This window comes from Megalops cyprinoides, chromosome 3 (assembly GCF_013368585.1).
Source record: "Megalops cyprinoides isolate fMegCyp1 chromosome 3, fMegCyp1.pri, whole genome shotgun sequence".
Classification (NCBI taxonomy): domain Eukaryota; kingdom Metazoa; phylum Chordata; class Actinopteri; order Elopiformes; family Megalopidae; genus Megalops; species Megalops cyprinoides.
The window spans coordinates 966,085-992,110 of record NC_050585.1 but is presented as its reverse complement, the minus strand read 5'-3'; the positions used below and the strand labels follow the sequence as shown (position 1 = coordinate 992,110).

Sequence of the window (26,026 nt, the reverse complement as noted above, 5' to 3'; positions counted from 1 at the left end):
TTTGAATACTGCACTTACCTGTTCAGCAAAGACCCTCATTCAGTACAGCCTGCCTGGCGTACACTTTCTGTATCCTTTTGTATGTATGAATATATACAAGAGCAGTACAGTTATGTACATTGCTGTAGGACAGAACATCAGTGTCCCACTTGGGATTCCAATATGGCATCCTCTGTGAGGAAAATCCAGTACCCAACAGCAGTGTTTCCCAACTATTTGACTTAACGTTACTTCTATATTTTTTTTCTGAGTCCCTTAAACAATTATATAATTGAGGATTCAGCTGGAATGAAAACCAGCATACATGCCCCCCCCCCAAGGACCAGGACTGGAAAACTGCCCCACAGTACAGCTTTTACATTTACCAGTATAACCCATGAAAGGTCCTGAAACCTTAACCATACTCTGAAACATCCATCCGCTCAAATGAAAGCAGTTTGAATCCGTTTGGAGGCTGGCAGCATTGACTGAATATCAACGTTTTACTGAAGATAAGTTTTCACAAAATGGGCATGTTCACAAAATGGGATCCAAAGTGGCAAGCATACGGCACAAAATAACCATTGCCCTTTATGCACGGGCTTTGGGGTTTTGCAGGTCTTCTATGAAGCAGCACTGCGAGAGATGTTACGTCCTTAGCGATGATTTAAGTTCGCGAGCAAGTCGCGCATGCGCATACGTAATATTATTGTTGTGGAAAATGTGTATGTGAGGTAAGCATGAGAACTTGACGGGCAGAGCCGAGGGTAGGTGCTTTTTGTGGATCGGGATACCCTCCACACTTAACTCGGCGCCATTTTGAAGGGAAGTGCTGAGGGCAAGTAAGCACTTAAGGTTTAGGACGCAGCCGTTTAGTTTATTCTAAAAAATGGCGGCCCTTCTTCAGCCAGACAGAGTGCTGTATCTGGTCTGCGGTGAAAAGAAAATCTACGCTCCGCTATCTCATCTTTACTTCTGCCGATACTGCAGTGAACTGCGCTCTCTGGAATGCGTTTCTCATGAGGTAGGACGAATTATGCGGATACCCAAGTGTCTATGGAACAGGACCTACAATCAGTAGAGCATCATTTGCTAGCTCATACGATCCATGCTGACAGCGAGCTATCTAGCTAGCTTGCTACCTCCATGTGGACGTCAAGCTAGCCAGCCAGCCAGAAATCCACAGCAAAATTAGCAGGCTAGCTAGTTCACCCAGCTACGCACAGCACGATAAGTAATGTTAGCCACATGTGCAATGTGAGATTACCAAATCACATCGCATTTGCTCAGAAGATAGCGTACTAGCTAGACGACAATGACCTATCTTGTGAAGACTGCTGATGTTAGATTAGATTTCACACTCGTGAAGTGTTCCTCATAGTTGGTACTATTTTGTTTTATTTATTTTCTCCTTTTTCTTCTTCCTATGCAGTGTAAATAGCTGGGTCTTAAGCTCCCCTGCTCCCAATTTCCAGTTTAACCTTTTGGCTCCGCTGCATGCTAGATGAAGCCAACCGAGTTGAGAATAGACCATTTTTATGGTGTCAAACACATTTGATATGAATATTAAAATCCCCTACAATCAAAACATTATCAGCCATGGCAGCTAGATTTAATGTAAGAACAGGGAATTCCAATAGGTCATCTGCATAAGGTCTAGGTGGTTTATAAACATTTAAAATATGGCAGCAATTTTCTAGATATTCCGTATATAATAGATTGTATAATTATATCCTTAGACGGGCACATCAAGTTAACTGGTTAACATGACATTGACAATCTACCTGAATGTTGATGCAGTGGGGAGCAGAGGGTGCCCAGTTACCTTGGGCCCAATCTGCCTGACTGAACATGTATTTTTGTTTAGTTGAATATTTTGGATAAAGTTTGTTTGTGTGTCTTTATTGCTGCAAAAAATAAAAAGTCAGACTGAGGGCGTAATAGTTTCGACCGACCCCTAGCTAAGTTTCTCTCCGCAATATTTATTTTGAATGAGCAGAGACACAGTAGAGTTACAGAAAACTTTATTCGCTGTCCAGTGTCCTTGTGTAAGTGTACAAACAGAAAAATTACGCCCTCTGTTCGAGTCCCAAAGTATAGGAACTAGGCGATCGCCGGCTGTCTTGTTTTATTTCCCATCGCGTCACTGCTGATGGAGCCACAGTATTTAAAAATGGTCTCGCGCAATGAGCTGTGCTGAAATAGCACACCTCATTGTAATCCGCGTTTCTCTCCGTTCCGCCCTTCCGTCTCCGTAAGTTTCCCCTTGGATCTGTCTTGCATCTCCATACAGCCTATGATGGGCTGTTTAAGGGCCCACTACAGGTCCTCGCCCCCTCTGCAATGAGCCATTGGCTCTGCCCCTGGCCAAATTGTTATGGCCAGACGACTGGGTCAGAGCATCTCTGAAACGGCAAGGCTTGTGGGGGCAACGAAGGCTGTCTCGTCTGGTCCGAACCGACAGAAGGTCTACTGTGGCACAAGTCACAGAAAATTTTAATGATGGTGGCGAAAGGAATGTATCACAACACATAGTGCATCGCACCCTGCTGCATACGGGGCTGTGTAGCCGCTGACTGGTCAGAATGCCCATGATGACCCCTGTCCACCGTCAAAAGTGTCTACAATGGGCATGTGAGCATTGGAACAGGACCTTGGAGCAGTGGAAGAAGGTCTTCTGGTCCAATGAGTCCCATTTTCTTTTAGATCATGTGGATGACCATGTACGTGTGCACCGTTTACCTGGGGAACTGATGGCACCAGGATGCACTGTGGGAAGATGACAAGCTGGGGGAGGGAGTGTGATGCTCTGGGCAATGTTCTGCTGGGAAACCCCGGGTCCGGCCATTCATGTGGACGTCAATATGACACGTGCCACCTACCTAAACATCATTGCAGACAAGGTACACCCCTTCATGGCAATGGTGTTCCCTGATGGCAGTGACCTCTTTCAGCAGGATAATGTGCCCTGCCACACTGCACACATTGTTTGGGAATGGTTTGAGGAACATGATGAAGTGTTCAAGGTGTTGCCCTGGCCTCCAAATTCTCCAGATCTCAATCCGGAGCGGGGGAGGATCCAGTGGTCATGGTCCATGTTGGAGCCAATGACATAGGAAGGGGTAGGTTCTGTGTTCTGGGAAACAAGGCTTTATATGGAGGTTTAACACGTGGCTACAAACCTGGTGTAGGAAAGAGGGGTACAGGTTTATGGGGCACTGGGACTCCTTTTGGAACAGGGGTGACCTGTACAAGTGGGATGGGATACACCTGAACCGGAGCGGTACAGCTGCATTGGGCCAGCGTATACATAGGGTAGCAGAGGGTTGTTTAAACTAGGGCCTGGGGGGGCAGGGAGATTATACAGTGAGCTGGGTAGGGATTGACAGACTGCCGGAATAGAACACACCATGGCTAAATATTTTATTAGTAATGAGGGAACCATGATTGCAAATCAGTCAGAGGTGGTTTTGAGCAGCTGGGAGTGGAAAGGAAAAACAGGAAATATACATGCAATACTCTGAAATTTCTCTGTGTAAATGCAAAAAGAAGCATAAAAAATAAAATTTTGGATCTAGAAACTGTTATGAGTAATAGTAATTATGATGTTGTTGGGATCACAGAGACGTGGCTTGGTGCAGGGGATGGGGATGAGTATAATGTAGAGGGAGACAAGCTGCTAAGAAAAGATAGAACCAATAGAAGAGGAGGCGGCATTGCTTTCTATGTAAAGGATAATCTTAATATTCAGGAAATTTCAGGAATGGAGCCCCTTGGTGTTAGTGAAGACATATGGATTAAAATATCGGGGGATTCAGGGTCTGAATGTTGGAGTATGTTATAGGCCACCAGCCTCAGACAGCAGTGTTAACAGTATGCTGTTTGATAACATTAAGCTAGCATGTCAGGAGGGTGAGACAATAGTAATGGGGGACTTCAGTTACGCTTCAATTAATTGGGAAACTGTGTCAGGTCAAGGTAAATGTGAGGAAGAGTTTTTGGATGTTGTAAATGACTGCTTTTTGATACAGTCTGTTACTCAACCTACAAGAGAGAACACAATCCTAGATCTGGTTCTGTGTAGTAATCCTGATAGAATGTGCAGTCCTGAGGTAGGGGAACCACTCGGAAAAAGTGACCATAGTCCAGTTACTTTTGAAGTTTTTGGCAAGTTAAGTCTGCATTCTCCAATGCTAGAGTATTCAACTTTAGACGAGCTGACTTTATTAAGATGCGTGATTATACAAGGAATATAAACTGGGTACCTCTTCTAGATGGTAAAACTGTGAAAGAAATGTGGTGCATATTTAAAACGATTATTCTGGATGTAAAGCGTAAATTCATTCCACAAGTGAGAAAAGGGAGGCTGAAAAAGAAGCATCCACAGTGGATGAAACAAAAAAGGACATTATTTAAAAAATACAAGTTGGACAGCTCAGAGAGTAATAAGATTGAATACAGTAATATGCAAGGTCAAGTTAAGAAAAAAAAAAAAAGGGAAGCTAAAAGGCGTTTTGAAAGACAGATTGCACTAGATGCAAAGAGCATCTCTAAACGCTTTTTTCAATATTACAGTCGAAAAAGGATAGTTAAGGATAAGAGATAAGGGGTATAAAAAATAAGGATGGACTTATGGTTTATGATAACAAAGCTATTGCTGATACCCTAAATAGTTATTTTGTAGAGAGTTTCACTAGTGAAGTGTTTTCACATATGCCTTCAGGTCCATTCAGTTCTCAGAGACTTATGGAGGAAATTGAATTAAATGATGCAGAAGTACTAGATCAGGGGTGGCCAACCAGTCAGAGACTAAGAGCCAAAAAGTTTCCTGTGGTAGTGCAAAGAGCCACATCAAGCACCGACCACCCCCCATACAGACACACAGAATGAAACCTTAACAATTAACCATGACACACACACACTCCTTTGCTCAGTTACATGTCACACACCCCGCACTATGCAACAGGAGTTTGACAGAAATGGACTTGAGTTCATCCCAAGGCTAGAGGCCAGTCATTGTCAACACACACACCCTCACACGCTGCTCAGCCAGATTCATGTCAAACTGCAAGTCCTACCTACCAAGACTGGAGGCCAGTTATTGTGCACACTCTCTCTCTCTCTGTCTCTCTGTCTCTCTCTCTCTCTCTCAAACATACACTGCTAAGCCAGATATAAATTATCAGACAGGACTTGGGCAAGTCCACATGAAAATACAAAAATGTACATCATACATAACATCTGTTTTTTCTTACTGGGGCAAGTTTTTTTTCTTACCTTGTTGGATTGGATTCAGTGGGACTTCTGACATTTCTTGTTTTCAGTAATCCTCTGCAAATCTGGCTTGTATTCTGTTGTGGCCGCTCGGAGCAGTTCTTTCACATGTGTGTCATTCAGAATGGATCGATGCTTTGATTTCACGAGTTTCAGGGTGTAAAACAAGGACTCACAGACGTATGTTGACCTGAACATTGAGAGGAACTTGACTGCAGCTCGTTTGACACTGGGGTATTTTTCCATTTGCACAGTTTTCCAAAACACAAGGTGCCCTTCCTTCAGTACAGATTTCAGTCTGTCATCCTCGAGGAGTTCATTCATCTCCAGCTCCGTCGCTGCTTCATCAGTGACAAGCGGGGCTTTTAAGCAGTCTGTATTCGCATTAAAGGGGTCAACGAGAAATGTGATCTGTGGCGTTTTCTGCTGTAGGTCCTCAGATCGGGCCATAAAGCTCCCGTGAAGTTGCTCAAGCAATGTCGCTTACCGGGCTGTTGCCATTTTTACGGCGGGGGCTTGTCCGCCTGCTTTGCGCAGAGTAGGAAAATGCGCTAATTCTCCGCCTTGAAGAGCTTCAGTTTGTTCATAAACACAAATACACTTTGTACCAGGTCAGGCAGCATTTTTAATTTCCCCTGCAGGTCCAGGTTCAGTTTATCCAAACGCCAAATCCATAAGCCACCTGGGGTCTGAAAGCAGAGGATAATCTTTGTTCTTCTCCGCCATGAACATTTTCACAGCTTCCAAAAGCTCAAAGAAACAAGAAAGCACTTTGCCTTTAGAAAGCCATCTCACAGTACAGTGCAGTGGCAGGTCACCTGGCATCTCCTCGTCAAGTTCAGCGGTGAGATTCTTGAATTACCTGTGATTAAGAGCATGTGTGCGGATATAGTTGACGATTTCCATCACAGGCTTCATGACGTGTTCTAAATTCAGTGTTTTAGACACTAGTTGCTCCCGATGGATGAGTGGAAATTCCAAAACTCAGGAAATATGTTGTCAGCCTTGCATAGCCCCACAAGGCCATTCACAGATCCGATCATAGATGGAGCTCCATCCGTAGCTATTGCTGTAATGACAGATTGGCTTTTTTAAAGACATCAGTCATTGTTTCTTTCACATAGATGCCACAGGTTCTGTCCTTTAATGGCATGATGTCAAGGAGTTCTTCTTTAACCACACAGTCTTCTGAAACCAACCGTGCAAATATAGCCAACGGCGGCTTGTCCTGTATGTCACAAGACTCATCTAATGCCACACTGAAATATGCGCATTTTTGAAGATCGGAGTGTAACTCAGATTCGGTGGCAGTGTTTATGTCCGAAATTCTGTGTTCAGCAGTGTGGCGTGACAGTTGGAGGTCTGTTATTGAATCTTTCAGGTTTTTTTTTTCTGGAGCCAAGGTTTCAATCACGTCAGTAAGGCACTGTTTAACAAACTTTTCCTCCTCGTATGGCTTTTTAATACGGGCAATGTTCCATGCCACTTTATATGATGCAAGCATCACTGTCTCTGCATGCTTGGTATATTGCTGGAACATCTGAGTCTGCTTTTTTGCCTGACTTTTTAAGGTGTTTAATTTGTGCTTGCAAAGTTCAGTACCTTTCGGGAATTCCTTGTCAATGTTAGCATGGAGTGTGCTAAAATGACGCTGAAGATTTGAAGCCTTGAAATGTGCTATTGATGTGTTGCATATCAGGCAGAGTGGCTTGCCATTACGTTCAATAAAAAAGTAAGCATCCTCCCAGTCTTCCAAAAACGTCCTGTGTTCATCTTCATATTTTTGTTTAGCCTTGCATTTTGCCATTTTGACAATGGATGACAGCTAAGCTAACTTGTCCTGTGACTAACTTGTAAGGAGCAGGTTGTTTCCCACCACCTCCCGCAACCAATCCCCCCAAGATGATTGGTTCCCTTGGCGGATCGGAAGCAGTGGTAACAATGTACACAACCATAACAAGTGTAAATTTTATCACTTTTTTATTTTATTTTTTATTAATTTTGATCTATCAAATTTTGTGTGTTTTACCAGGTAAGAAGAGAGAAAAAACAAAAAAATGTGAGTTGAAAAGCTGCATTACTATTGGCCAAGAGCCTCATGCGGCTCATGAGCCGTGGGTTGGCCACCCCGATACTAGATAAACTCCAAAAACTTAAACAAATAAGGCAGCAGGCCCCTATGGACTATATCCAAGAGTTCTCAGAGAACTAGCGGAAGTGGTTTACAAGCCTCTCAGTTATTTTTAAACAATCTCTCAAAACTGGAGAAATACCAGATGAAACATGGCAGTGTAGTACCTATCTACAAGAAAGGTGACCGGACTGATCCAGGAAATCTATTTGGACTTTCAAAAGGCAGTTGACAAAGTACTGCATGAGAGGCTCATAGTGAAAATGAAATCTGCAGGAATTACAGGAGCTATCACTGAGTGGGTTTGAAGTTGGTTGTCTAATAGAAAGCAGATTGTAACTGTGGGAGGTATTGTATCAGAGCAGGGTCCTGTATGAAGTGGAGTCCCGCAGGGATCGGTGTTGGGACCTTTGCTATTCCTTATGTACATAAATGATCTTGATGCAGAGGTTAGTAGTGAAGTAGTAAAATTTGCGGATGATACAAAACTAGGGGGTCTAGCCAACAGTATAGAATCAACTAAGGTAATACAGGAAGACCTAAACAGCATCCAAACGTGGGCAGATACCTGGCAGATGACATTCAATTTAGATAAATGTAAAGTCTTGCATGTGGGAAATAAGAACCTTAGACAAGACTGCTTCATGGGGGGGAAAAACTAGAATGTGCTCAATTTGAAAAAGACTTGGGAGTAATAGTTGACCCCTTAACAGGATCTAGGTAGTGTGCTGTAGCAGTAAAAAAGGCCAACAGGATGTTGGGATATATAGCCAAAAGTATTGATTATAAATTTAAAGAGGTTATATTGAAATTATACAATGCTTTAGTCAGACCTCACTTGGAATATTGTGTGCAATTCTGGGCACCGCACTATAAGAAAGATATTGAGGCACTTGAAAAAGTTCAAAGAAGGGCAACTAAATTAGTTCCTGGCATAAAATATAAAAGCTACGAGGAAAAACTCAAGTTACTTAACCTATTTAGACTTAGCGAGAGGAGACTTAGGGGTGATCTAATATAAGTTTTATAAAAGGACTCAATAAGGTTAACTATAATAGATTTATTAGGGTAAGTTCAGTCTGTAGAACTAGGGGACATAAATGGAAACTAGTTAAGAGTAAGTTCTGCACAGATGTAAGGAAGTACTATTTTACACAGAGTTATGAATACATGGAATAGGTTGCCAGTTCATGCAGTTGACACAGAGACCCTTGCTGTGTTCAAGTCCAGACTTGATGCAGTTTTTAATTCTCTTTAATTGTAATCGCAGGCTTAGTTGGGCCGAATGGCCTGTTCTCGTCATGATATGTTCTTATGTGTCTGTGGGATGTGCTGGACCGACAAGTCCGATCCACAGTGGCTCCACCTCGCAACTTACAGGACTTGAAGGATCTGCTGCTAATGTTTTGGTGGCAGATACCACACAACACCTTCAGGGGTCTTGTAGAGTCCATGCCTCGGTGGGTCCACGTTGTTTTGGTGGCACACAGAAGACCAACAGCATATTTGGCAGGTGGTCATAAGGTTTTGGCTCATCGGTGTGTGTGTGTGTGTGTGTGTGTGTGTATATAATATATTCTTAAATTTACTTCTTGTATGTAGGCTGTTTTAGTCACTCTGGATAAAACCACCTGCAGAATAAAAGATGTAAACCTAAATGAAAAAATGTCAGATAGTACTAATATTAAATCAAACTGTTAAATCACACAGAAAATCACAAAGTTGAAATACAGCTTGTTATACACAAAGTTATACTGATAGCTTTACTTGTCCACAGTAATATTAAAAATGTGAAGTGGTGTTCAGCTGAGGTCACTTTGATAGGATTTGAAATATGCTTGCTTTTACATTGATTTCAGGTGGATTCTCACTATTGTCCAAGCTGTTTGGAAAATATGCCCTCAGCTGAGGCCAAGCTTAAAAAGAACAGGTGAGAAAACATTTAACATTTTGATTCAAGCAGATTGGACAGTCTTACCCAAAATAGAATGGAAATGTGTAAGCATATTGAGATGTCTAATCTTTTGCTTTGTTGATAAAATAAATAATTTTGAATATTTTGTTTAATGTATTCTAGAATAAGTTAAAGGTCATAATTGTGTTGAATGTGACTTCTCTGCCCCAGGTGTGCCAACTGCTTTGATTGCCCATGTTGCATGCACACTTTATCCACTCGTGCCACCAACGTTCCCGCCCCTCTGCCTGATGATCCTGCTAAGACCACCCTGAAAAAGGCCTACTACCTTGCCTGTGGCTTCTGCCGCTGGACGTCGCGTGATGTGGGCATGGCCGACAAGTCTGTTGGTGTGTGCCTAAGCCAGCTCTAGGTCTTCTCTGTGCAAAGGGATGATAAAAAGAGCAGTCAAAATGGCTTCTGCAGGCCCATTCTTTGCAGTGCCTTTTAATCTGTCCGTGTCTGTTATGTTATACTGTTTTTAAATGAATCATCAAACAAGCAGCAAACTGTTTAAATGTGTCTGTCTTCTGTTATTCCAGCCAGTGGAGGATGGCAGGAGCCAGAGAGTCCACACACTCCACGGGTAGGTACAGCTTTACATTACATTACATTATTGGCTCTTATCCAGAGCAACTTACATCAATTACAGATTTTTACAGTGTTATCCATTTATACAGCAGGATTTACTAAATCAATTGTGGGTTATGTACCTTCCCAAGAGTATAGCAGTAGTGCCCCTGTGGGGAATCTAACTGGCAACCTTTTGGTTATGAGTCTTGCTCCTTAACCACTATGCTACACTGCTGCCTACAGCTAATTGTTTTACTTAAGACAGCGGAAAATTCATTAAAATTTATAAAAACAATCATCTTAGGTCAGGGGTCGGCAACCCAAATGACAGGAAGAGCCTTTTTGTTTTGAGTTTTTTTTTTTTCCCAAAATTTCACAATAACACAATGTTCTTCACAATGTTTGCCTTTTCAGAAACTGAAAAAAGGAGACTGGGATGCTATTTGTTTTGAACACAAAATCAAAAGTTTTATCATTTAAAATTTGAAACAAAATTACACCGTTGTGAAAAGACGGATTTTTTTCAAATGCTCATGTCCAGGTCTGTTCTGCTTTCTTAGAAAAAAAAAAGTTAAATTACAACGACTCACAAAATCACAAAGCATGGGCCGAGCCCTGAATGTGTTTAAATCCTAGCAGCACCCCTGACTGACAGCAACTACAGTCCTTTGGGCAACCTTTTACCTGTAGGATGGAAAAGCTGGCATGCACATGCTGAAAAACTAAATTGTCACTGACATAGTTTTCTCACTGACATAATAGTTTTCCTAACTACTTTAGGTGTTCGTGTGAGTTAATGGCTTATTTAAAAACTCTGTTAATGGATAATGGGAAATGATGTAGGACTGCTGATTGCTCATATTAATAGATCACTTCAGAGTTGCAGGCAGGCAATCAAAGAGCCACATGCACCTCCAGAGCCACAAGCTGCTAATCCCCATCTTAGGTGTATTCCTTCCTTTGGTAAATTTCCCTAGATGCTGTTTGTGAAAATAAAATTAAAGGTAATGGGCCTGTGTCAAGTGAATATGTTTGAGATAAGGATGTTGTGCACATCAGGAATGAGCATAACTTTGAAAGACAGGCTTCCCTCATCATTCAGCTGTTTATACAGTACTTTGTACAATAGCATACCCGAAATAGACTATCATGCATTAAATATTGTTTCAGAAAATTTAAACACAATCACATCAATAGTTTTGCATACAAACTGTGGAATCTCAAAAACTGAAATTAAGTGACAGCTGTTGTCTCAATGGAGAAACATGTGCATCTAGTTTCATGGATATCAACAAAGGGGAAGTGTTTTATCTTGTGAATTTATTTCTTGTGGAGATATCTAACATTATTGGCTGGCATTTTTGTGTTCTAGATCAACAAGCTGATAGAGTATTATCAACAGCTGGCCCAACGTGAGAAGCTGGAACGGGACCGAAAGAAACTGGCCCGACGTCGTCCCTACATGCCACTGGCCTTCTCGGTACACAGTTCCCTCCCAGAACCATGATCACAGTTCAAGCTCAGTTTAAGAAACCTCTATAAACCACATGGGAGTTATAAACCAAAACTGGGAGAAATATGACGAAAACACTGTCAAGCAGACAGTAAGAAGAAGAAAGTTCTTACAGATTTAACTGCTCTCATAACAATCATATTTAGACCTGTGATGAACAAAGGATGTATACATGTACCTTCTAGTGTGATCATATTCATTGCAAGAGGTTACATAAACATAACATTTTAAAGACTGCTTTATTTCTTTATGAAATTGCACTGCATGGAGTACAATTGCAAGTATCATGTCATTGATTCAAATACAAGTACAAATACAAGTATTAGCACACTTACTTGTCTGTATATATGCATGTGTGTATGTCTGTGTGCATACATTGCTCTCCATGCTCATTTATGCCCCAGATGAAATGAAAACAAATACACCTGGAGCAAAATTCATTCTTTGTAAACAATATGAATTTGTGGGTTTCAGAGAATTACAGATACAAGAATAAAGTGCATGTAGTCATCAAAAACACTAAGAATTATCTAAATATTCTGCTTGTAAGAAAAAAGCAATCCACTTAAGAATAATTTTGGGCTCACTCAGTTAATATAATATTCAATCACATGCAGTGATGCATAAGAAGCTGAAAACTGTTAAGAATTAGAAATTTGAATAAAAAAGTTGTACTTGACATTACAGACCATAGCACTTAGTATAAACTTTTTGAGAAAACATTTGCACAGTTTAGCCAAGTGCTTGGACACCACTGAGATGTGATGGAAAAAAATAAAATGCATCCTGCTTCCAATGAAAAAAGGCATCTTGCACTGTTAAAGGGATAGCATGAAGAATGATGGGAGTGAAATTTAAGGCAACTAATGACCGAAGCAGGGCTGGATACAGTAGATTTACATTTTGTAATTGAACAGTGACTGCACTACAGCATTGTGGAGTATACTGTGACCGAAATATTGTGACATTCAAAAATAATTGAATATTTAGTCAAGACTTTTATAACATGTTTCAAAATGTTGTAGGAAACAAACATCTATGCAATGCAATATTCCTCTTCAGTCAGGGCTATGCATGAATGTGGAAGGTACTATAATCAATTGGTAGGTTTGTTTTAGGCACAGACTGAGGTGTATGACTCTGGTCTGAAACAGACCGTTGTCATTTGCCATCATTTAACTGGAGTCCCACATCAGCGGAATAAATTGACTTTGTAAGGGTGGGCAGGTGAGCCAGGGATTCCACATCTCGCTGCTCCTGACCCTACGATTTGTCAGGCGCGTGGAGATGCTTAGATGATGTCAGTTAAGCCTAGTCCCCGTATTGTGCTGTGAGACTTGGACTTCATTTCACTTAAGCACTTTTGCACAGTGGTTACTGTGTTGACACAAGCGTTATGTGCTGATTTAGTAGCAGCAAAAACATGCTATGAAAGACGCACATATTGGATAATACTTCTACCCAAAAAATTAAAAAGTTATGCATTAATCTCATAAACCACTATAAGATTATTCGTCCTGTCTGTGTAATCCATGCCAGAAGAGGATTAATGAAATGCTAATTACAGGGATGTGAAAAAAGTGACCTTCATGTTTCCTAGATTAAAAAAATGACTATTTGTGAATTCTCACTTTACTCTGTGTAATGTTATTAAGAAGTATTACATTTAAAATGAATGGTAAAATTAAAAAAATTAAAGTTAAATAGTAAAATACAAAAATTCAAAAGTAAATTAAAAAAGCAGAAAACGTGATCTTATAATAATAATATGTATATGATAATTTGTATAATATGTATGTGTACATGTATGTATCTGTGCATCTATACAATATGTAAGTTTTTCATTTATAGCATGTTTTTTGTTCGTCTTTGGCCAGGAGTATGATCAAATATCAGAGATACTACACTTGAACGCACTGTAATGACCCAAAGGGAGAGAAGGGCCAACTCCTCCAGCCTCCTGTAGTGGCTTTTTGGCTCTTCTGTAGTATAATGAAAGACATGTATTAAATATGAATGTGAGCCATTAGCATATCAGACAATTGGAAGGTGGGAGATTGCTTTATATTCTGGACTGCCTTGCATTCAGAATAATACAGCATATTACTGATAGTCCTGCAAGACAGTGTCATCGAATGCAGTGAAGACAGTGATGGTGTTTCCCCTGATGTTTAGCCTTCTTGCATATGGCATGCATGCTGCATCTTTGCACTGCGCTTTGGAGGAGTTGTAGAGGGCCGTATTCATTATTAAAATATAAATGACCTGTGATAGCAACTGCAAGTCATATTTAATATTTCTTATTAATTCATCTTACTTCTTATACCTTTGGACTTTGCCTTTGCAACTGCATCCTTAATTTGTAAGAGCCCATTTACGTTGCTGCCCTGCTTCACAAATGGCTACTAAATGTTTACTTCATCACTTTTGGCCCACCTTAGTAATTCTCTTTCCTTTCTTTCCTTTGCTAATGCATGCTGGTTTTGGTTTTGCATCCCCAGCAACACACTATTCACGTTGTGGTGAGTTATTTTTACAATCTTAATGAGAGTACATTTTTCCAGAATATTTACTCACTTTCTACTGTATGTACGAGTGAATTATCTTGAAATACGTTATCAACAGACTGACTTTAGTATATGTGCTTTACATTGCTATCATTTCTTTTTTTCAAGAAATTGGAGAGGTCTGCGTTGTTGAATCTTAAGCTTGAACATTTATAGCATGCTACTATTTACATGCAGGTGGCACACATATATTTTCAATAAGACTGTTGCATTGCTGTTTTGGAAATGTTTCTTTTTTTATGGCGTTCTTCTGAGATACACTGTATTCTTAATGCATTGCTCATTAAATGGTTTGCTTTTATTTGTGAAAGGAAAAGTATGGCCTTGGTACCAGGCTTCAGCGGCAGAGGTCTGGAGCACCAATCACTAGTCTGGCAGGACTTTCGTAAGTAACGCCTATGGTCTACCCTCCTACGCACAGGGGAGTTTATTCAGGATTATGTGTTGATTATGATTCCAGTTGTCAGTTGTTGCCTGTTTTTTAGAGGATCCTTTTTCTTTGAGGTTGATTCAGAAATGTGTATTCAGGTGATATGGCAAAATTGAGGTGCTGCAAAACATGTCCTGTGATGTGAATATTAATTATAAAACTCTTACGTAACTCTTAACTGGAGTAAGTTATATTTTAACCAAAAATACTTTTGAAAATTTCTGACAATTTGTACACACATGTAAATGTGATTTTATTCAAAAGGCATAAAGGTTCACTGTGTACTGTTAATGGCTACCTCCTTTTGATTTTCATCCAGTACTTGAGCAATACAGTTGTAAGTGTGTGGACTGGGAAAATATCTGCAAGCTAGTGTGACAGGTTGGCCAGGTTTTATCCAATGGACTGTGATTCCCATGAAACTTTTACTAGTGGACAAGATGTCAGTTGTGGTACAAACAGTGTTGCCTGAAAGTTTGTGAACTCCTGATGTTATTGTAGAAATTTCAGATTTTTAGTATGAAATCCTTGTTTAAAAAACAGTCTCAACCAGTCTCAAATAAAATGGTTTATATTCACAAATTGCATGTCTTTTGGAGAAATGGATGCATACAGTTGAATGAAGGTATGTAAATAAGAATCAGTGCATTTTCAAAAATAAGTGAACTCCAAGTTGCATTAGCTCTATTAAGGAGGTAATTGTAATCAGCTGCGTAAATAATTCAGCACCAAGTTAACAAATCCAAGAGTAGATTTCTGATCAGATCTCAGATCTCTCTGCTTTGTTACATAAATAATCAAAATATAACTTATTTTTAAGGTTATTTGTCTAAAATGCATGAAAATAAAGACCACCCCATGCAGGATCCACATTCTTTAAAGCAGTGCTATATATGTTGCACACTTGTTTCTTTCAGCTTATTTACAGTTCCTTTGAAGCAAAATCATCATCAGTTCTAGCTGCTAGATGGCTTGCTTTCTTTTAGTCAGTTGGCTTCCTTAATAGTGGTCTAGCTACCTAGTGGTGAGGTTGGTCAGTTAGCATTAAGACATCTTTAACCAAAAACTAAATAGCAACACCTATTTATCTGGCTACAAAAAATGGCAACATATGCATAGCATAAGTATGGGAGCAAACGTACTGTCAAATGTTAACAACATGCTGCATCTCTTATAATAGCTTTGGTTTTGAAATCTAAATTGTAGCAAAACAGTGGTATCTTGCTAGCTATATCTCCCACCTTGATAGATTCACACCCTTGCTTGCAACCACTGAACTGTATTAGTGTGCAACACAGGGTGCCAACCCTCCAGTCAGTGTTTTTAGGATGGACTGATTTCTCTGAGGAGAATTTCAGGTTCAAAAGTGACAAGCTGGTGAATGAATCAAACCTAATCACTGGGTTACAAAGCACAAGGAGATGAACCTATGGGGTGTGCAGATGAAGCAGAGGGAGGGGAGGTTAATATTTTGGTGCATCCAAACTCATGGGAACACAACCAGAGATCGGGGAGGAGTTTAACAAGGAAGAGGTAAGAAAGATGAGCAGGTGCATATGCTTGAGGTAGGGTAGAGGGGGTGAGGTCTAGAGGACGCGTAGATAGGCTGTTGCTGTTAGAAGCTGTAGAAAATCAGCATTGGGAACAGAAGAGAATGCAGAGTCAGCAGATTGAAACATAATCAATTTCAACATGACTGGGGGTCCCCGCTGGCCTTCGGAGGGAGTTGTGGATGTCCTCTCAGTTTAGTCTCAAAATAGGTCATGAGGTAGTCATGTCATGAGGTAGAATGAGGTATAGTTGGCGGTGAGGGTTCAGTTAACAGGAAAAGGTAGAGAATAGCTTCCATGGGTTATTGGAAGCATCTAAAGTTTTAGCAGAGGAGAAAGGGGAAAATACTGACAAAAGGTGTTGATATTCAGCCAACTCTGTTGGCACATTTTATTTTTTCCATTTCTGTTCGTGTGTCCTCAGATAACCATGGGTGTTGAGAGGATGGCTTTCGAGGCTTTGCGTGTTTTGAGATGACACCTATTTTGATGTTACAGTGTCCACAGGTAGTTGAGAGAATGTTAACGCGGTTGAGAGGGAGGAAATCACCTTGTATTCTGCTTGTGAACAGCTACAGAACTACAAGCTAGCAAGCTTAATCTACCTTTAGATTAACCTGGCTAGGTACATGTGTACACTTGCACAAAAGCTGCTGATATTTGAGGAGTGCGTCTTGAGAGTTTGGAGAACCTGAGGTTTCAACATACATTAAATGATACAGTTATTTCCTTGTGAAAATGTATAACTAGCTTGTCAGCTAGTTAACTAATATGCTATAATTCCCAAGTGGCTCAGTCAACAAGGTGTTCACTTTGAGAACAGTTAGAGCATTATGGCCCAAAACCATCTATGCCATTTTCTTGCTATGGTCAGGATCCTGCAGCAGAAAATATTTCATTCCACCTGGGATAGGGGTAGGTCGGCCTGGGTTTTCTTGGCTCACCACTCTTAATCACCTTGCGGTTTGTTGGCTGCCTGAGAGTTGCTTGGATGATGACAGTAGACATTTATCCCCCAGCAAGTGCTCCCATTCCACTATATTGGTCTGTGTGACCTGTAATGCCAAAAGTAGCTGTTGGCCACTTGAAAAATGTATTGAAGCATGACAAGCTTCAGCACCTCTGCACAAGTACAGAGGTTGCGAGTATTGGGTGTAGCAGTATAGGTTCAAGGTTCAATATTGTCACAATATTTTAAACAAAATTTGAATGAAAACACGTTATAACTGAACAAGATTTCTTGATTATTCCTGAGGTATAATATGTGCAAAAATGATTCTAGGGGGCTGGTGGGTTGTTCTAGGGTCATTCTGTTCCCCTGTACACAAGGGCATGTTGGAAGTATTTTCTTTATATTGTGAACCTAGCGGCAGTCCACTGCTTTTACATTTTACCCACTACTTCAATGCAATTTGGTAAAAATCTTAGAGAACATTTTCTTAGAGAACATTTTTGAATGAAAACATGGTCATGGCAGTAAGCTAATTTCAACTCAGGGTTCAACATTAACGATTTCCCAATTTCCCGGGGCAAGGAAAAACATGTCTGGCAAGTAAAACCGGTCAATAAGTTAGTGCTGACATCAGTTTCAGCTATGCAGCAGTGTAATTACAATATTTAAAATCTCTAGCAATATGTGCCTGAAACAGTAACAGATGTGGTGTTATTATAGATCCATCTGGAGCCATATATCAAGTGTAGTTCTCTTTTAATAAACAACAAACAGATAACACACAGTAACACAGTCGGCTGACAGAGATGACCTGTTTGCAAGTTTTTTGGATTAGATGAGGACTGATGGACAACGTAACATATACTTGCACTATGATAAAATGGTCTCATTACAGTACAGTTCTCTAGCTGCCTTGACTGTGAATGCTGTTTGTCCAAAAGCTGAATTGTACCATACAATCACCTCTAACTGAAGTGCTTGTCTTCCTCGCATTTTCCTTTAAGCATTTTTTTAGTGGAGGAGGTGCCAGATCATGAAAATGATGGCCGAGAACATTTTCAAAGATGCATGATTAGAATGCTGCAATTGAAAGGGTCAAAATACCATTAATTTTGTGGTAAATGTGGTAAATTTTGTGGTAAATTGTGGTAAATGTTGTGGTAAATGTAGCAGCTTGTACATTTGGCTCCTTGCATTCCCTGCAACGCATGGTAGGACATGTAATTGGGATGGCAAGTTCACCAGCTACAAAGCCACTGGTTGGGGGGGCATATCTATACAACAGAGTAAGGCTGTTTTTGGGGTTTTCTATACAAATAACTACAATGGCCATAAGGTCTAACCTAACGTGTATGAAAATTAACTAGTCAACTAAATTCCTAAGCAATATATTAATAACACTAATATAACAATATAAACAGGGCTATAAACATTCCCAGTCATTTCTCATTTAAGAACATCGCCAATTGGTACCAATTGGTTTAAAGGTAGGCGTCAACATCTTTTGCTGTCTGACATTATAAGTTGGCAGTGTAGCATAGTTGTTAAGGAGCAGGACTCGTAACCGAAAAGTTGCCGGTTTGATCCCCGCTGGGACACTGCTGCTGTACCCTTGGGCAAGGTACTTAACCCACAACTGCCTCAGTAAATATCCAGCTGTATAAATGGATAACATTGTAAAACAACTGTAACCTATGTAAGTCACTTTGGATAAAAGCGTCTGCCAAATGAATAAATGTAAATTATAAAAGTTGTTAACTCAATAGTGTTAATAATGTTATTTTCATCACGTTTGCTCAATAGCTAGTTAGCCAGCTTGCCAACTTGTAACCCTCCTAGATTGGTAGCTAGATAGCCAGTGTCATTTTCAGCCAGCTGTCTTGCTAGTTAGAAAGCTGACTCATTGGCTAAGTGCCGTGGCTGAAATCTGGTGCGATTGTGATACACATAGTGGCGCTGGATATATACAGAAGAGTTTTGGAGACAAGTTAGGAATTTTTTGGCATGTGTTTTGGGAATGAATTGAAAATTTATGAGAATAAAGCTGAAAGACTGAAACACTGAGATTTTTTATAGCGCAATCCCTTATCCAGCACCTGCATTCATCTCCATATGCATACCAATGGCAACAACTAGAGTGCATCCCAAACACATACTCACATATTCAGTATATCCATGGAATGATAATTTTTTCAATTTTTTTGTGTAGCATTTTTACAAAGAGAATTTGTCACAAAATAGCTTTGCAGAAATCTCAGGCCTGAATCCCCCAGGGAAAGCTAAGAGTGGCTTGGAATAGCTCCCTTAATAAAAGGAAGAAACCCTGAGCAAAATCTGACTCAAAGGCAGAACCTGTCTATCTCTGAGCAGCACCGAATAGTTGAATTAGAAGAACAGAAGGAAGGAAAAGTCTGAGGATGAGGGAATGGCCTGGTTGGTGGGACGACTGGCTGGCTGGACCAGGTGACTAGGCACAGTCAGGCAGGAGAGCAAATGAGGCACCTGGAGCTGGGCCTGGGGACCTGGGGTGGGCTGCTCCATCATTACTTGTATCTGAAGCTCTGGCGGGTTCTCCAGAGTGGGAAGAGGAGAGGAGAAAAGCCATTATTGTGAAGATTTCCATCCATGAATTGAAATTTCTGTATCATAAGTCAGCTTATAGTTTTTGAGGAAGGCTTAAAATGTCATGTCACCACTTTATTCAGAGAAAAAAAATCAACAAAATGTAGGCAATTGTTGGTAAAGTACAAATAAAATACAGTATAAATATATATTTGTACTGAGATTTGTTACTGTACTCCTCCAGCTGTTGAACACGTTTTTGTATTCTTGTTGTGACTGTTTATGCTATCGCAATAATAATAATAGTGTATGGAAGGTGGCACGTTTTGGGACATGCTGCACAGATCCTAGAAAACATCTTCCTCAGGTTACATTAAACCTCTTCTGAAGCAGTCAATGAAGCACTTCCTTCCTTCATATGTCTCCTACAGAATTGGACTAGGCCTTAAGTTATGAAATTCTGTGTCATGGAGGATGCAAGAATGTAGGAATTGAGGAGAGGAGGGACTTTGGAATCCAGTCCTTTCTCCCCCATGTGAGAACATAGATACCTTCTCCATGTGCAGCCAGAGAGCTCCTTTTGTACCTGATGAAAATAACATTAGCTCCTTTTGCTGGTCGACTGGCCACAGATTCTTATCAAGACAAAGCTGGAAAGGTTAATGATTAAAATTTTAATTAACTTAGCTATCTGGTATTTGTGTCGCAAAATTGAGCGTTACACATTTTCAATGAGCCAGTGAAATAACATATAAATACATATACTGTGAACTTTACATTTTGATTACCCTCAGCCCCTCACAAATGGCTTGCTATCTGATGGTGGTGGCATAACCATTTATCCTTTTTGATTGACATTTTTTTCAAGGGGTATATTCACGTATTCAGTATTTGTATTCTGAGTGGCAATCAATTGCTGTGATTTTATGTGGGTGCTACTTTAAGTATCTTTCATAATCTTTTCTTTTTATTGATATAAACCACAAGTGGTAAACTGAAAGGTGACAGTGATCTTCTCTGGCAGACTAAAGGAAGGGGAGGACCAGAAAGAGATCAAGATTGAGCCAGCACAGGCATTGGATGAGGTGGAGCCCCTTCCTGACGATTTCTACATTTGGCCTGTTAGCCTTCCTGAAGGTATAACCTAGTCTGATCTACTGGTGTTTTTGTAAAGAGGAGGCTCAAAATCCCATAGACAGGCCACCCAGGCAGGAAACATTACTGTTATATTGCTGTGATGTTGCAGGAGCATAGAATTGCCACAGTGGTGGTAAAAAGTTGATCTTGAATGTTAATGCCTTAGTTGAATAAGTCGAGTGAAGAGAGATTTTATTGTCAGCCCATCCATATACGGTATAGAGTAGGGTTGAAATAACGTTTCTCTGGGCCCCATTGTGCTATATTCAGTCAGTGAATACATGCACAAGACAATAAATAGACAAAATATCAAGCCATTAAATGGAAAAGGTGGCAGGCAGAAGTGTGCAAGTAAATTGTAAACAAAGTTACAACTTCCATGAAGTGGCTCTGTGCATTTAGGTGGAATTTCGGAAATACTGTCTTGAAATTTGTGTTGTTGAAGTCCCCCGGTGATGATGAAGACGACGTTGAGATGAGCTGTCTGTAGCTTGCTGATTTTCCTGTAGTGTTCACCCAGGGCCCCGCTAGCATTAGCATTAGTGCTAGCACTAGGGGGGATGTAAACAGCAATGATGATCACTGTTGTGAGCTTTCTTGGGAGGTAGAAAGGTCTACATCTGACTGCCAGGAACTCTACGAGTGCTGAGCAATGCACAGAGACGATTGCCACATTCTTTCGAATAATGCTTGTGGACAGGTTGTAGAGTGGTAGACGAATGATAAGAAATGACTAACAAAGAGCTTGTTGTGTTGGGCAGTGACTACCTTGCGCCAGCGCTTACTGCAGCCAGACTTCCAGCCAGCTGGAGCCTCACAGCTGCACCCAAAACACAAACATCTCCTGATCAAGCGTTCACTCCGCTGCAGGGTCTGTATCCAGTGCTGTTTGCAGAACTACAGCAAAAAAAAAACCCTAATTGTGACAAGAGGCAGCACGTTCAGGGGAAAATAATTTTAACAAGACCACCACTGATACGTTAAAGGATTCATAGAATTGTGTAGCATCTGTGTAATTGATTGTCTGATTCATGATTTGCAGAATATGTACATGTGCAGTATACAGACAGGCGATTTAGCTCTAACCTTGTTTGTTGAACTCTTAAATGTTAGAAGTTGAAATAGTTAATTGGGTGTACACAGTAAAGCAGTGGCTGCTCAAGCAGACTAGATGAATGCACTTCTGATCACTTCTGTCTTTTTAGAAATGTGAGCACAACTTGAGTAAGCCGGAATTCAACCCAACATCAATAAAATTCAAAATCCAACTGGTGGCAGTGTGAGTATTAACTTTATTGACTAAATTTATGGTTGCAATGAGTTTTATTTTCATTTAAGCTTGAACAACTTCATTATTTGCTTCTTTTACAGAACCTCATGTGTGAAATTATTTAATCATGGAAATGATATTTTTCTCTCAAAGGAATTACATCCCTGAAGTAAGAATTATGTCCATTCCAAACCTACGATTCATGAAGGCAGGTTCTTTTCATTCTTTATTTGGGTTGTGATTTGCCTGTGTCCCAGTCTGCATTTCTGCACATACTCTAAGAACCTTTCCTCAAAAGGGGGGGATCACATTGTTAGGTACCCTAATCTGAAAAAGGAAATTTTACTTGCCTTCAACTGCTCCCTTTAAGCGAGTGTGCAAGTTTATTCTGTTCACATTTGATGTGGAAGCTCAGATCCCTTTCATTTGGCATCTCAGAGTGCGACTTTTTGCTCATTTTTTGCGACAGCTCACTTCAATTTCAGTGATGCCCAAAACTTAATTAGAATTTTAGTCTATGAATGAACATTTCTCACAAACAGCCACAAAATAGTGGTAACATTGGACCAAATGATTCCAGTGTGTTTTAATTAGAAGTGAACAGAGTTTGCAGCTGGATTTCAAGTTTGCAGCTGATAAGTATCTGGTTATCAAGCAGCAATATTCAATAATTAGGAAACCATGACATTTTATACTGATCATCGTGTAAGTTGTTTTGGATAAAAGTCTGCCAAATGAATAAATGAAAATGTAAATGTAATCGCTATCCCGGTACAGTGGATTTACAGGTGAATGCCCTTCATTACAATGCAGCTCCCTAAAATCAATTAGAAACCATGTCTAGTAACATTTATATTGTCACATTGCTTATCTAAAACTGGAAGATTAATGAGACTCATGTGTTAAAGTAATTAGTTGCATATTTGTCCATATCTACATTTCACATGTAATGCTACTTCCTGCAGATTTAAGTTTAATTAATCTCTGTACTGTCTCTGTTTCCAAACGATGCTTGTTAATGATGTGAGAAATCAGTGCAGGAGATAATACAATGAAACCTGTGTAATATTAAAACCCACTTTCAGATTAGTAATGGTTTTCAACATTGTTAGCGAAAATGCCAATGTGATTTTTGCTTCTGCTTGTTCCATGGTGTCCTGTAATTCACAAGCCACGGCACTGGAATGATGCCAGCAGTGTGTGTCAGTTTGATCTAATATGCCCTTTTTACTCAAGTGTGTGCTTGTGTGATGTCATGTATGAAGTATGGACTCACTCGCTCACTTCCCTTGCTCACATGCAGACTGGACACAGCCTTCATCTTACTGTAACCCTGTTAGTCAAAATGTCAATATTAAGTACACAGTAATAATACTCACTGTCCTAAACAGTTTATTCTGCATCACAGCCATAGTAATACATTTTTTAAAAAATAGGTCAATCTGAATTGCATAGAACAAAATTAATTTACTCAAGGTCAGATTTTTACAAATGCATATTTGGATTACATCCACCTGAGTTTGACATGAGTTCGTTTCACCTGTGCTTGTTTTTACAAGCTTTACAAATTCCTAGTAACACTAAATTATATCCAGAAAAAATGACAAGGAAGAAAAATTACAAGCCTTATTGAACCAATCTTGGGCATGTATCTCAGTTATTTAAATCAGACTAATATGCAGCACTGACACAAATGCTCTGTATTAGTGTGGTACTGGTATGTTTACCATGGGTTGAGCTCGGGTACAGTAGCTTTTCTTTGCCTGTCTTATGAAGAAATATTTTTAATGTTAGTTGCTTGGGTGGATAAATTGTATTCTGCTGACAGGAGAGCCAGGTGCTGCTGACTCTTACCAATCCAGTGGAGAGTGTCACCCATGTCACCCTGGTGGGCTGCGAAGAGGGTGATCAGGAGGACATTAACAGCACTGCCAAGGTATCATAGCACTCTCCCTTGAAACACATAGTTCAGAAATATTTCAAAACAATACCTTAGCATGGATTCCTAGACTATCAAACCAGAGGTTGTTACTGGATGAGAGTGTCTCAGCAGACTTATTTAGCCTTTATGTAACCATTAGAAACCATTCATTTTAGATTATCCCCATTGCAAGCACTGCCAGACATAATCCTACACATTGCCATTCTTCCTTGACCCAGAGTTGCATGCTTGGCTGTGTTGTAGGTTGTGTTACCCTCCAAAGAGCTGGTGCTGGCAGGGAAGGATGCGGCAGCAGAGTATGATGAGCTGGCCGAACCACAGGACTTCCAGGATAATCCAGAGTAAGGGCTTTCATGTTTACTGCAGCTAATGTGCATATCAGGGAAGTTCCTCTCTCCATCTGTTGGACTTAACAGAGGCCAAAATTTATTATTTTGTATCCACATGCCCAGTTTTTGCAATAGATAGTACAAAGACCTTAATGATGATTTTTCACCCAGCACATCCCCTAACACAAGCATACTCAGGGGGGGAAAGGCAACTTGATGGTCAAAGTGCTGAGAAGCGAAAACAAAAGGACACAATATGTACATAAACATTAATTTGCTTTATTTGCATCACATAGTAGTTGTGAACTTGTGTCACTCTTCTCCAGTGTGGTGGCTTTCAGGAAGTCCAACAAGATTGGCTTCTTCATCAAGGTGATTCCACAGCGTGAGGAGGGTGAGGTGACTGTGTCATTCAAGATACACCATGACTTCCGCAACCTGGCCACCACTGGCCGACCTAGTGAGGAAGGAGAGATGCCCAATGAGACCACCTGGCTAACCCACCATGTGGAACTGAGCTTAGGTCCATTGGCACCCTGAGATGCTACTATCATTGCCCAACCCTTACGTACACAAAGCACAATCACCCCACCACCAAGGACTTCCATATTCACCTTTCTCTGAACCAATGGATCAGCATCCACTCAGAGCAACTGTTAAGTATGTTTTTCTGCACACCTTGGACCGCCCTCCAACTACATATGTTTTTTTTTTTTTTTGGTGAAAAGGAACTTTTTGTCATTTGCAGAAGTAGTGGAATATAGGATTTATATACAAATGTGGGCAAATTTGTTGGTACCCTTCCACGAAAAAAGAAGAATGCACAATTTTCTCTGAAATAACTTGAAACTGACAAAAGTAATTGGCATCAATCATTGTTTATTCCATATTTAATAAAAATCAGACTTTGCTTTTGATTTTTGATTCAACAATATTTTAAATAATAAAACAAATGAAAATGGCATGGACAAAAATGATGGGACCCTTAACCTAATATTTTGTTGCACAACATTTAGAGGCAATCACTGCAAACAAGTGATTTCTGTAGCTCTTAATGAGACTTCTGCACCTGTCCACAGGTAGTTTGGCCCGCTCTTCCTGAGCAAACTGCTCTAGCTGTCTCAGGTTTCAAGGGTTTCTTCTCCAGACTGCATATTTCAGCACTTTCCATACGTGTTCGATAGGATTCAGATCAGGGCTCACAGAAGGCCACTTCAGAATAGTCCAATATTTTGTTCTTAGCCATTCTTGGGTGCTTTTAGCTGCGTGTTTTGGGTCATTATCCTGTTGGAGGACCCATGACCTGTGACTGAGACAGAGCTTTCTGACACTGGGCAGTGCATTTTGCTCCAGAATGCCTTGATAGTCTTGAGATTTCATTGTGCCCTGCACAGACTCAAGGCACCCCGTGCCAGATGCAGCAAAGCAGCCCCAAAACATAACCGAGCCTCCTTCACGTTTCACAGTAGGTATGGCGTTCTTTTCTTTGAAAGCTTAATTTTTTCATCTGTGAACGTAGAGCTGATGTGACTTGCCAAAAGGCTCCAGTTTTGTCTCATCTGTCCAAAGGACATTCTCCCAGAAGCATTGTGGCTTGTCAATATGCATTTTAGCAAATTCCAGTCTGGCTTTTTTAAGTTTTTCTTTCAACAGTGGAGTCCTCCTGGGTCTTTGTTCAATCTGGGGTCGATTTTCCTCTCATGGCTGTGTCCAGGGAGGTTGGCTACAGTCCCATGGACCTTAAACTTCTTAATAGTATTTGCAACTGTAGTCACAGGAACATCAAGCTGCTTGGAGATGGTCTTATAGCCTTTACCTTTAACATGCTTGTCTATAATTTTCTTTCTGATCTCCTCAGACAAC

General features: G+C 40.3%; 1 protein-coding gene across 2 annotated transcripts; it reads left to right on the top strand.

Annotated features, from left to right (window-relative positions):
* The first annotated feature begins 729 nt into the window (after nt 1-729).
* LOC118774328 (dynactin subunit 4) lies at nt 730-25,032 on the top strand. Of its 2 annotated transcripts, XM_036523622.1 has the most exons (14): nt 730-1,003; nt 9,244-9,314; nt 9,510-9,688; nt 9,881-9,924; nt 11,284-11,391; nt 13,926-13,946; nt 14,303-14,376; nt 20,510-20,622; nt 21,384-21,493; nt 21,828-21,901; nt 22,046-22,100; nt 23,721-23,828; nt 24,078-24,175; nt 24,490-25,032. In XM_036523622.1, the coding sequence occupies exons 1-14, from the start codon at nt 869-871 to the stop codon at nt 24,701-24,703; spliced, it is 1,404 nt and encodes a 467-aa protein (XP_036379515.1). In that variant the 5' UTR covers nt 730-868; the 3' UTR covers nt 24,704-25,032. The 2 variants fall into 2 exon arrangements, with proteins under 2 accessions (XP_036379515.1, XP_036379516.1); XM_036523623.1 differs by lacking the exon at nt 13,926-13,946.
* The last annotated feature ends 994 nt before the right edge of the window (nt 25,033-26,026 follow it).

Excerpts from the sequence above, each read along its gene's own strand:
- LOC118774328 (XM_036523622.1), top strand. The coding sequence starts at position 869 with ATGGCGGCCCTTCTTCAGCCAGACAGAGTGCTGTATCTGGTCTGCGGT. Across the intron at positions 13,947-14,302 it reads AACACACTATTCACGTTGTG|GAAAAGTATGGCCTTGGTAC; the intron begins GTGAGTTATTTT and ends TATTTGTGAAAG. Across the intron at positions 21,494-21,827 it reads AGCGTTCACTCCGCTGCAGG|AAATGTGAGCACAACTTGAG; the intron begins GTCTGTATCCAG and ends CTGTCTTTTTAG.